This window comes from Pholcus phalangioides, unplaced genomic scaffold (assembly GCF_987345545.1).
Source record: "Pholcus phalangioides strain wild (caught in Gottingen) unplaced genomic scaffold, Ppha-v1.0 ptg000002l_1, whole genome shotgun sequence".
In the NCBI taxonomy this organism is placed as follows: domain Eukaryota; kingdom Metazoa; phylum Arthropoda; class Arachnida; order Araneae; family Pholcidae; genus Pholcus; species Pholcus phalangioides.
Genome location: NW_028301595.1, coordinates 15,504,468 through 15,517,316, shown reverse-complemented (window position 1 = coordinate 15,517,316; position 12,849 = coordinate 15,504,468). Strand labels below are relative to the sequence as shown.

Below are 12,849 nucleotides of genomic sequence, written 5' to 3'. Positions count from 1 at the left end.
TTTTGCTAGATTCTAAGAAATTTAGTATAGTGATTAAAAACTATAGACTTGAATTATTTTTAACTTGCACTATAGTAATTTAAACCATAGAATTAAATTATTTTTAATTTAAACTGTAGAAATAAAAACTAGAATAATGATTCAACTATTCGATATTTAATAGAATGATTCTATTTTGACAAAATGCATAGCAACGCCTGATGGTGAAGACAGATTCGTCATTGCTGTTTTTCCAGTGCCGATAATAAGTTCTTTCACAAACTTTTCCATTCTGTTAAAGGATACACAAATGTTTTATCAAATACAACCAGTCAGGGAAAATTAATGCAATTTAAAAATAATTAATGTAAGGAATGCATAAATCAGAGGAGTCAACTTTTTTGTAAAAAAAGTAGTTGGAAACAGTGATTGAAGGTTTTTTTCACTATTCTGCTAATGAGCGGCAACTTGTATAGTTTGACCCTATTTTATACGTTGTCAAAAGCCTGGGTGTCAATCCTAGTGAGGGGAGGGCCCTAAAGCTAATTTTATTTGTGGCCCCCCAAGAAATCAAATTGCGAGGACAAATGATGTTATCAAAAAATCAACTTCTATTGCGATGCATGCAACTTCAAAGTTTCTTAAGGAAAAATTTGGTTTTTGGTGCAAGATGACGCAGCATTTTTTTAACAAAATGTAGCAAACGGCAAGAAATTGTAGCAAAATATAGCAGACATTGGAAATTGTAGCAGCTTGTAGCAATTGTAGCAGATTTTCCACTCCTGCATGCAGCTTATATGCCACAAAGGCATCAAAATTATGTTTTGCACAGGTGAGAATTTTGTCTCAAGCCTTCCCTGCTCCTTCACATGATTGCACAGGGCCTATTACATAAATTTTTTTAATAAAGGGACCTGTGAAAAATTGTGATCCGAGTGTGCATAGAAAATAACGACCTACACAAACCACTTTCCTAGATATGGAAGCCCTTATAGCTGTCGGTATAACAGCCAGCTTTATCTCAAAGCAATGTAGCCTGCGTGGGATGGCCGTCAAAAAAAGGACAGCTCCAGGACGATTTATTTCATAGGTTTGTTAGATCATCTTGTATTTTATGATACCCAAATGTTTCTTATTATATTCAGACCTTGGAAGGGGCAATTGCCATTCTATGGAACTGTGTCGGTTTTGGAATCGGCTATAAACTGTAGATCCCAATACAATTAGCTCTGGTATGCAGAATATGATAATGTGACAAAAATGGTCACTGTGGCTGCGAGGGATGCTAGCTTGTTACCTTATTATTTTCATTATCAGAGTGTACCACATACTCAAAGAAAAATTTTGTGAATTTTTGTTGACCTCTGCTTTTCTGCCTAAATAAACTTTGCTGGAATCTTACATCAACCAATGCCTTTCAAACCAACCACGAAAATGGCCTAGACTCCATTGAACACTAAACCTGCCGGTGAATGGTGCAAAAGGAAATGGCATATCAAGAAAATGAATAGTAGAAAATGAATAATAGAAAACTTGGAAGCAAAACGAGAGACTGAAAATCTGTTAAAGATGCTGCAAAATAAAATACATGGAGCAATAACAAATCAGTTAAAAATATAGAGTGAAAACAGATGCACTCGGATTGAATTTTTTGTGAAAATGAATCAAAGGAGTAGACTTTTTTTCGAAAACAATAGCTGGAAACAGCGATTGAAGGGTTATTTGTTTTGTTGTTATTCGGTGAATGAGCAGCAATTCGCGTAGTTTGACCCCATTTTATATGTTGTCGGAAGAGTAGACGCTGAATCCTGAGGAGGGAGACCCTCAAGCTAATTCCATTTGTGGCCCCAAGAAATAAAATTGTGGGGAGGACAAATGACGTCATCGAAAAGTCAGCTTCTATTGTGACATAACTTCAATTCTTAAGGAAAATTTTGTTTTTTGGCACAAGATGGTGCAGAATTAAAGAATTTCTGCGTTTTTGAAGTAGAATGTAGCAAATAAAAGGAAATTGTCAAAATTGTAACAGAATGTAGCATCCGCCTGTGAATGTAGAAGCTTGTAGCAATTGTAGCAGATTTTCCACTCCTGGGTCATGCAGCATCAACGAAATGAAAAACATTCTATTGACAAGATTTTTTCTTCAATATTATTGAAGTTAAATGAAGTAAAAATAAAATTTTAATTTTGTGATTTAAATAATGATTTAAATCACCATACCCTGATATTCAGGATAGTTTGCCTGAAATTCCAAGTAAGTCAGAAAAAATTAGAAAAAAAGTAACACAAGCAACATGAGCATATAAAAAAATACTTAAATACTAAGAGATATAAATGAATACAAATACAAAAGTTTACATACATTCAGAAATCTTTCCAAATGAATTTTTTTTGCTCCACTGTTTACTGCAGGGACTACAAAAAAGATTATAAAATTTGTAAAAACTAAAGTACAATATTATGTAATAATGTCTCTTGACAGTAAAAACAGCTTGATCAAAAATTAACAAATTAAATTTATAGTTATACATCACATTCTGATAAAAAAAAATTATAAATGAACTTTGTGAACACTGCAGCTCACATTAAGAAAATTTTTTTTTCTTGCCCTCGTTCTGCATAGCCATATCTAGGACCTTGCTCTCACAAATACAAATACAAATACAAATACAACGCCACAACAGGCAAAATGCCCAACGAGGTGGCTGATAAAAAGATGCCCATAAAAATATGGTTGTCATATGTTTCAAAAATACAGCAACCCAATTAAAAATGCAATTAACACAAATTACAAACAATATATACACATGATAAAATATTATACGATGCCCATAAAGATTACTTATGGTTGTCTTATTCTAAGAATGGATAGCTTCTCGATTTACCCCAACATGTTTATCGTATTTCTTTTTAAACGTGTCAATTGTGTTACAATTTACTACCTCCGGGGGTAAGCTATTCCATTTATTAACAACCCTATTGGAGAAAAATTCCCTGCGACACCATAACCTTGCATTGTCCCTCACCAATCGATACTGGTGTCCCCTTGTAAAAGCAGTCGATTGGCGGTGTACTAAAAGTTCATGGTCCATCCTATCCATCCCATTGAAAATTTTGAACACTTCGATCATATCTCCTCGACACCTGCGTTCATCCAATGTAAACATATTCAAAAAATGAAGTCTTTCTTCATAACTCAAGCCCTGTGTGCCAATAAGGACACGCGTAGCTCTTCTCTGCACCCCTTCAACCAAGTCTATGTCCCTCTGTAGGTATGGTCTCCAAAACCTTACAGCATACTCCAGTCCAGGACGAACTAAGCCTCGAAAAAGAGGAAGAATGACTTTAGGAGAACGCGAAGAGACCTTTTTGAAAATGAGACCAAGCATTCTATTCGATTTTTTGACAACCGCTGAACAATGTTCAGAAAACTTAAGTCGCTCGTCAATGAGAATTCCCAAATCGGTGACTCTAGTTGCATCCGGGATTGTTATAATTGATATAATGTTATTTAAGAATTAAATAACATTATACACACTCAAAACACATTATGTTCCATAATACCCTTCCTATTTTTCCCCAAGTTTACTCGACACTACTGCAATTAACTGAACTATACACAGTGGAGGATGAAGTGCCATTGATGCAAGAGGTATACACGTACAAGGAAGGTGCATGAAGGCTGACCCACACAACTACAGTTGAGCATTCCATTGACCAAACCAGCCAGAGAGCTACCAGACTTTTGTCTAAAATGCCAGAGTATCTAACCCTGCTGCTCTGTTGTCTATGGTGCTCCAAAGCTGATAACAAAGTTTCTTTGGTATAAATGACTTCAACTTACACTGTGGTATCCAAATTGGACTTTTCTGAAAAGCAAAGGGTTTGCCTTCTTGGATGAGTCTCATTCTATCCTGAGTGGAAAGTGTGGCTGCTGTTTCATCCAGGGTGAAACCTCAGAGAACAAGACTTTTTAGCCATTGCTGGGAGAATACAAACAGGTAATAGCAGTAGTGCTGTCTGAAATTTATTGTCTCTATGTTATTATAACATTATCTAGGTCCACTGCTACTCCTGGAATCCATTTTTAACTGTTATGAATCATGTATACCAATGAATATGTTTGTCTTTAATAGGGCGAGGGGCCATGGGATATTCAAGAACAGTAATACAACATAAAATTTCACCCTGAAATGTGTGAAAATTATAGAAATTGCATGGCCAAAATTTCTAAATTATTTTCTGGTCCCCAAACTGACTTGAATTCAATCGAGCTATTCTATCTACAGATCTTCTGCCACATGTTTTCTACTCCAACTAAATGGACAACAGTCTGCCTGGATCTAGGTAAATGTAACAATCTTCCAATATCTAATTGTGTCACTTCCAGACCACATTGCTGTGACCAGGACTGCATTAAACCACTTTTTTGAATATAAGCTGGTGGTAGTATTAACGTGGCTCCCCTGTGTACCTACAAGAAAACTTATAGTACAATAAATTTACAGTAATGGGTTATCATATTAAGGGTTGTTATGAACAAAACTTCTTACAACTGCAGTCACGGCTGTATATTATTTCCCCCTTTCTGAAAAATATAAATGTAAAAATGTCCAAGGAAGTTTCTCACAATTCACATGACATACAGGAAGAAATTGATCAAATTACTGTACTAAGTAAAAACAAATTTCATATTCAACAATATTGAACCGAATACTTGCAATTATTTAAAGTTAGCATAAAAAATAAAACTTATCATTTATGTTAATGTTATATATTATGTTCATTTAATTTAGAGCAGAGATTGTACAACTTTAACATTCATGGCATCTATACTGAATTTCAAAGCATTTTAACTACAAGACAGTGACACACTGGTGAATCATAGCTGTATCAAAATGTTACAAAAATCTACCAAAAATGAAAATTCCTTATGGAAGTATAAATATAAGAGTAGGTGCATAGGTTAAGCATCTAAATGTAACATGGAAGTACAAAAAAAAACTTTCAAACATACTTGTGGAAGTTATCTCATCCTCGATACTAGATGCATATTGATGACAGACCTACATGGCAACAGAAAAATTAAAATGTGTTATGCTCACAAATACACTATCATCATTTGAGTAGCAAATTACTTGGCTATGTTAAGCCACCACTATCATTTCAAGAGCACAAAGGATGACTACACTGGGATTTATAATTTATTATTTCAGGAAAAAATGATTCAATGTAAAGTAAAAAAAAAATCAACAACTTTTTCGAATGTGCGTTTAAAAAATTTACAATAGACTGTAGACAAAACATGCACTCCATGGCTTAAAGTTCAAGAATCGTGTAAATTTTTCATACAGTGCATAAATTTGGAGCTGTCCTTTAGATGTGTCTATATCTGGTTAGCCAAATTTCCACAATTAATAAATGGCTAGCAGGATCCCTGATTACATTAATCAAGCAATACAAACATATAAATGCAGTACTAATAAAATGTACCATCAATAAATAAGCAGTTAATTACTAGAAGATACACTAAGATGTTAAGATACCACTGTAAAAATCATTAAAAATAATTAAAATTCCAAAAAAATCAGCTGCTTAAATTTCAATGCAGTAATGTGTCAGATACTTTATTTTGCTTTATCATCTGAACTTCATGCTAACTGGGGGGGGGGGGGGGGGTCACCTGTTGTTGTGCACTACTCATAAATATTATTAAACTTTTTCCTTTTTCAGATCTTGCAAAATATTGTTTGACTGGTCAGCTTGATGGTTTGATGTTTCTTCCATTGAATGAGAAGAAATCAGCCACAGTACTACAGCATTTAGCAAAAAAAAGTTTAAAGCTTATCAGGACTAACTAAATATGTGAATTTATATATTAATACAATAAATAGATAAAAATCAATCATAAAACAAACTGAATAAAAAAGGCAGCTGTACATCACAGCTTTGACACAATTAAATTCACTTTCATTATTTAAAAACATCACAGTATAAGTTTTTCTTACTTCAGAAGCAATCACAGCTTCACCTGTCTCGGAAACCGCAGAAGCAAACTGTGACGAATGGGCAGTATTGATATGCCTTGTCTTTAAAGCTTTGTGAGCAAGAAGTTTATTTTCTTTATTTTTTTCAGTGACTGTCCTATATTTTGATTGTGTCAGTATTTTTTTTGAGTCATCTAAATGTTGTTTATTATGTTCAATACTTTTAATTTCTTCATTTGATTCGGCTCTTTTCTTCTTGCTTATGATATGGGTAGTGTTTCCCTCATTAGAAAGATCTAGATTGTTTGTTAAAGTAGCATAGCCTTCAAGTAATGAAAGTGAGCCAGTATTAGGAGGTATATTATTCACACCAAAGTCATCAGAGAGTTTCTGCACATGTGTTTTTTTCCCAGCAGACAAGTCACTTGCTGTTCCATGAGTGTCATTTCCACCACTGAATTCTGTTGTAGAAGACTTTTTGTTTCTTTCGAATGTTAAGGGAAATTTATCAATGCTGGAATAGTCTAATACTTCTTTTTCTAATCTTTCATCATTGATCCAATCCAAGTTGTCTTCCTGATTTTTTCTTTGCTTTGTTACAGATTTCTGCTTTTTTGGCTAAAAACACACAAAAAAAAAGGGGGGGGGGGGGTTAAGATGAAATGAATAAGAAAATAAATATTTTATGAGAAACATGACAAAAGCTTCCACACAGTATATAATAAGTGTAATCCTGCTCAAGTACCCAGTATATTTTCAAGAAGAGCTTTCCATAACTTTTGACATCCTGCATTACTTGCTCTTCCCATCTAAGTAACACAAAAGCTTAACGTAACCCTTGACAAAATAACTTGGTAAATGTATGGTAAACATATATTAACCAATACATAACTTGGTATTTCCAGCTCATGGTCTCATCTTGTGAATAATTTTACTTAATTTTTGCATTATTATTTTTTTCTACAAAAGAGTATGAATTTTAATTTACTGGAAAACTTATGTTGTCAGAAAACATTTCCTAAGAGAATTTAATGATGTCCATTGTGTATATATATATATATCTATATCATTGTATATACAGTATATATAAATGTATATATCTATTCTATAAAATCACAAACTCGAAAAGGGCCTGTTTCTAAGCAACCGAAATTAGTGACGATTTTATGTTACGGAAATGAGTGACGAAAATCTGTTACGTTTTTGTGTTACGGAAGTCAGTTACGATTTTGGGTCGTATTTTCATTTAACTCCTGAGGACATCGGGAACCGCTTGACCTGTAGGGATCAAGTTTTGTGCATGTACCCAGAGCTATGTATACATCACCAGTGCTCCCAACACACAGGGTCTGGGTACCCAGGGCGGGGCATTGGACAGATCTCTTTATGGGGAAATTGACAGGTTTCATTTTGAGTCGAGGATGAATACTTGCTTCTCATTGCATTTTGTGCTGCATTGCTTATTGTGGCACTGCAGAAATAATGGTGCATTACTGATTGCGGTGCATTGCATATTGTAGTGAATCGCGTGCTGTATTGCTCATTGTAATGCAGCGTTTAATGCGTATTGTGGTACATTGCATACTACAGTGTTTTTATAGTGCTTTGCTTATTGCGATGCATCGCATACTATGCTGCATTGCTTATTTGTGGTGTACAATATTACTGATTACACACATTACTACATTACTGATTGTGATGCTTTACGTGTTGTAGTGCAATGAGTGCTTATGGATTGATGATTATTGTGGCTCATTGCGTATTATGGTGCTTTGTTTAGTGCGATGCATCGCATATTATGCGGTATTGCGGTGCATGAGGTATTGTGCTGCATTGCTTATTGTGGTGCCCTGTAAATATTGGCCAATTGCGCATTGTTATGCGTTACATATTTTAGTGAATCACGTGCCATATTGCTTATTCTAATTCAGTGCTTTTGGTGTATTGTGGTGCACTGCATGTTGTGATGCATTGCTTATTGTGTTGTATTGCCTACAGTGGTGGTGTATTTGTTATTGTGCTGTATTGCCGATGTGGGTAAATTACGCATTGTGTTGTTTTGCTTATTGTGGTGTATTGCGTATTGTGCTTAATGTGGTGCACTGAATATAGTGGTGCATTGCTTATTGCAGTACTTTGAATATGTTGGTGCACTAATTATTGTGCTGTATTGCCTGTGATGGCACATTGCTTATTGTGCTGTATTGCCGATGGTGGTGCAATAAGCACTGTGCTGTATTGCCGATGGTGGTGCAATAAGCACTGTGCTGTATTGCCGATGGTGGTGCAATAAGTACTGTGCTGTATTGCCGATGGTGGTGCAATAAGGACTGTGCTTAATGTGGTGCCCTGATATAGTGGTGCATTGTTTTTTGTGGTACATTGTTTTTTGTGGTGCCCTTAATATAAGGCTGCACTACTTATTATGCTGCATTGCCTAAAATGGTGCATTGATTATTGCACCGAATCGCAGATGGTGTAGCATTGCTTATTATGCTGTATTGCTTATTGTGGTGCATTGCACATTGCAGCGCATCGCATGATATATTGCTTATTGTAATACAGTACTTTTTGCATATATTATGGTGCTTCGCTTATTGTGATACATCGTGTATTGTGGTGCATTATGTTTTAAGCTGTATTGCGGGACACTGTAAATAGTGGTGCATTGCTGATTGCGGTGCGTTGCTAATTGTTATGCATTATAGTGTATTGCGCACTGTATTTCTCATTGCAAGGCAGTGCTTATTGCATATTGGGCTGTACTGCTTATTGGGCTGTATTGCTTATTGCGTATTGTGGAGCATTGCTTATTGGGCTGTATCGCTTATTGCGTATTGTGTATTGCTTATTGTGATGTACTGCAAATAGTTGTGCTTCGCTGATTATAGTGTATCACTTGCTTATTATGTTTCAGTGGTTATATCGTATCGTGGTGCTTATTGCGATGTATAGAGCTTTATTGAATATTGAGCTGCATTGCTTATTATGGTGTGTATTGCGTATTGTTATGCATCGCGTACTGTATTGCTTATTATAATGCAGTACGTATTGCGTATTGTGCTAGATTGCGTGTTGTACGTACATCGTGTGCAGTATTGCTTATTATAATGTCGTGCCTACTGCGTATTGTGGTGCACTGCAATATGGTGAATGTGGTGCATTGCGTATTGTTATGCATCAATGCAGTATGCGCATTGTATGGTACATTACATATTGTGGTGCATTGCGTAATGTATGCATTACCTAGTACATCGTGTTCCGTATTGCTTATTATAATGCCGTGTCCACTGCTTATTGTGCTGTAGGCCTTATTGTAGTGCACTGCAATATGGTGCATTGCTTATTGTTATGCATTACGTATTGTGGTACATTGTGTATTGTGCTGTATTGCTTATTGTAATACATTGTGTATTGTGCTATATTGCTTATTGTAATACATTGTGTATTGTGGTGTATTGCTTATTGTAATGCATTGCCTATTATAGTGTATTGCTTAATCTAATGCAGTGGTTATTGCTATTGTGCTGTATTGCTTATTGTGGTGCACTGCCAATACAATGCTGATTTTAGTGCATCACATGCTGTATTGCTTATTATAATGCAGTCCGATGCAGTCTGCATTGCGTATTGTGGTAAATTGCTTATTGCGATGTTTCCCTGATTGCAGTGCATTGCTAATTTTGCTGGTTGTTGATTTGTACTGTTATTCATTACGTACTGTAGTGCATAACGTGCTGCATTGCTAATTGTAATGCAGTTCTTATTGCGTATTGGGGTGCATTGCGTATTATTCTGCTTTGCTTGATGTGATACATCGCGTTTGCGTATTGTGGTGGATTGCATATTATACTGTATTGCTTATTGTGGTTTATTGTATTGCTTATTATTTACACTGCAAATGGTGGTGCATTACTGATTGTAATGCATTGCGTGCTGTATTGCTTATTATTGTGTTTTGTTCAATGTGATACATTTTGTACTGTGGTGCATTGCTTATTGTAATGCAGTGCTTACGGTGTATTGTGGTACATATTATGGTACTTTGCCTATTGCGATGCATCGCGTATTGAACTATTTCGCAGGCATTTGCAGTGCCTGAGGAATATTTTGCTTTATAATTAAAGAAGTATGACGAGTAGTTAGCTCCATTAGAGGAGTTGGGGGGGGGATTGGACGCTGGAGGCGTCAGGGGGGCTTTGTACCCCAGTACAGTATATATAAATGTATATATACAGTATTTTAACGTACATAAGAGACTCCTTTTTGCCAAAAACTGGGTCCCAAAAATGAAGGGGGTTCTTATACATGGATAGAGTGTTATAGATATATCTTTTTAAACTTTTTTCCAAATTTTAAGCCCAAAAAATCACATATTAAGATGTGTCAATGTATTCATCATTAATCTGACTCTAAATGAAATCTTTAAGTTTTTCTTTCAAGCCCGAGTTTGACTGCCATCTATTTTTCACAAAATAAAACCAGAATTTTTTTGCTTGCACAAAGAGAAGTGAATCTCCAACTATTTGCACAGTTAAAGGTTTAAAATAGCAACTCTGTGTAACTATGCATTTTAGCCAGAGTTCCAACTAGAGGCAGATCTATGCTTTTGCCACCTTTTCCCAATTTCATTCAGTAACAGACCTACAATGAATAAATGAACGCCAGAACTTTGGCACTAGACTTATCCCGTTGCTGAGATCTCTTCCAGCCCAGCTCCGTGGCAGAGTCTGGAACATGTAACAGACCTACAAAAATACTGCTATTCAATCATTACACTTCACTAACAGTTTGAAAAATAATTTGCAGCACTAAAATGCAAATAAAACACTAGATATTAACTCAGACTAGAATACAGTATACATGCACACTTCTGCCACAACTCATTTGGTAGTAAATTGCCCATACCGATAGACCATGTTGTGCACCGTTTGAAAAAAAAAGAAAAAGTACTTTTTACTACTTCTCATACTATTTTGACGTTTTTTTTCAACATATTACTTAAACACTCATCAAAACTACAGCATTCCATTTCAGAAATAAATAGAATCTCATTAAACATGTACCAATTCATTAGAAGTTCTGCAGAGGAATGTGGATGAGGTGCATGTGTTGTTTAGTAGTAGAATCTTGATACAATGAAATCTCCATCAAAATGTTTGTACTCAAAATCAATCTACTTTACAGTACAAATTTTCTCTACACAGAATTTTTATGGAACAAAACACAACTTTGTAATATGAAAACTTGACTTTATTGTAACAAAAATATTGAAGATCAGTGTAATAAAATAAGAAAAAAATGTATACCTTATCAACTGTAACTTTTCTCAGATTTTTCTTCCTGAAAAAAAAAATTGAATATTATACAAAGCATTTAACCCTTTGCACTCGAGGCCTTTTTTGCTTGGGCGAATCAGCAACTCGAGACGATTTTCGGCATATTTGGTGAATTTCTTACTAAAAACTAACTTAAAATGATTTCACACACAATTAAACGTTTAAAACTTTTATATTTTAATATTTTATATATCTTTATACTTGAAATAAATAAAAAAATAACTTTAAAAAATCTAATGGTTCTTTTTTACGTCTGAAGATACTTGCGGTCCTGTGGCTCTTTCGCCGAATACAAACGGTATTCTTTGCTGTATTTCTTCGTATGTATTGTTGAAAACACTTATGAAGCGATATTGCCCAAACCAAACCTAAATAAACATCACTACCACTCGAATTATCGCGTCAAACCGAGTGGTGATCGAGAGTCACCTCTCGAGCGCAAAGGGTTAATATCATTCTAAACTATTTGAAATCATTTGCATTCAAATATGAATTTCTATTTGAAAAAAAAAACAAAAAAACATTGATATATGGTTTTATTTTGCATTAAAAAATTTAAAGACTGTGGCAAGCCTCTTAGTTATACAGCGTGCATAGGTAACAGTGCAAATGGTATTTTTCTGGCGAACCATTGATAGTAGAGACATACTTCCAGTTAGAAAAAGTATCCAAATAACATGTAGTACTCAGAAATTTCATTCATGTAGCAAGGGGCTGTATAGTTATTGAAATAAAAATGTTTACTTTTTATACCGACACCCTGTGCTCAAGAACTCAATTATAAAGTTGTTGCCCTTTCTCTCCTGATGCCAACAAAAAAAAAATGTTCCACGTTTCTAAGTGCAATATTTACTCAGGTATTTGAATTTAAAAGAAAGAGGAAAGTTGAGAAAAAACAGCGTTGAATATGGCTAAACCCTTTTGCCTGCATTTGACGCTGGTTTTTCTCTAAAATTGATACTGTTTTTTGAATTTGAATATCTCATTGAATATTGCACTTACAAATGTGGAATTTTTGTTAGCACCAGGAGAGAAAGAGCAACAAATTTGTAATTGGGTTCTTGACCACAGGGTGTTCATATAAAAAGTTAACATTTTTATTTTAACAACTACAACGCCACAACAGGCAAATTGCCCAACGAGGTGGCTGACTTAAGAACATCATGGATCCCCGAGCCATTTTTGGTGGCCCTACCTACTACTGCTACACCGCACATGCACCCCGCCCACACCCCCCACAGAACCCCCAACGAATCGGTACATGCGGGAATGTGCGTGTACGCGTAGTGAAACCTGATGTGAAGTTTTTTTTTGTTTCGCTGTAATGCTTGTTATGTGTAGTTCTGCCATCTGCCACCAGTTTTTCTAACTATGAGTGAATGATTTATCGTTGTAGGACTGTTGCTCTCTGTGGCGAGACTTTTAACGGGGAGATCGGTTCGCATTTGCGCCTTGAAGTTGGTAACCACAGAAAACCAACTTCAGCCGACCACCGCTTTGGGGTTCGAACCCGGATCCTCGCATCGCGAGTCCGTCACTATAAC

At 35.4% G+C, this 12,849-nt stretch overlaps 1 protein-coding gene across 2 annotated transcripts in view; it reads right to left on the bottom strand.

The window, feature by feature from the left end:
• LOC149089463 (uncharacterized) overlaps positions 1-12,849 on the bottom strand; it is a 171,705-nt gene that overhangs the window by 11,963 nt on the left and 146,893 nt on the right. For both annotated transcript variants that reach the window (XM_089238742.1, XM_089238746.1), the window contains 4 exons: positions 11,276-11,309; positions 5,988-6,584; positions 4,997-5,045; positions 2,342-2,394 (listed from right to left, as the gene is read on the bottom strand). In XM_089238742.1, the coding sequence (XP_089094868.1) occupies positions 2,342-2,394; positions 4,997-5,045; positions 5,988-6,584; positions 11,276-11,309 (733 nt within the window). The remainder of the gene's footprint in view (positions 1-2,341; positions 2,395-4,996; positions 5,046-5,987; positions 6,585-11,275; positions 11,310-12,849) is intronic.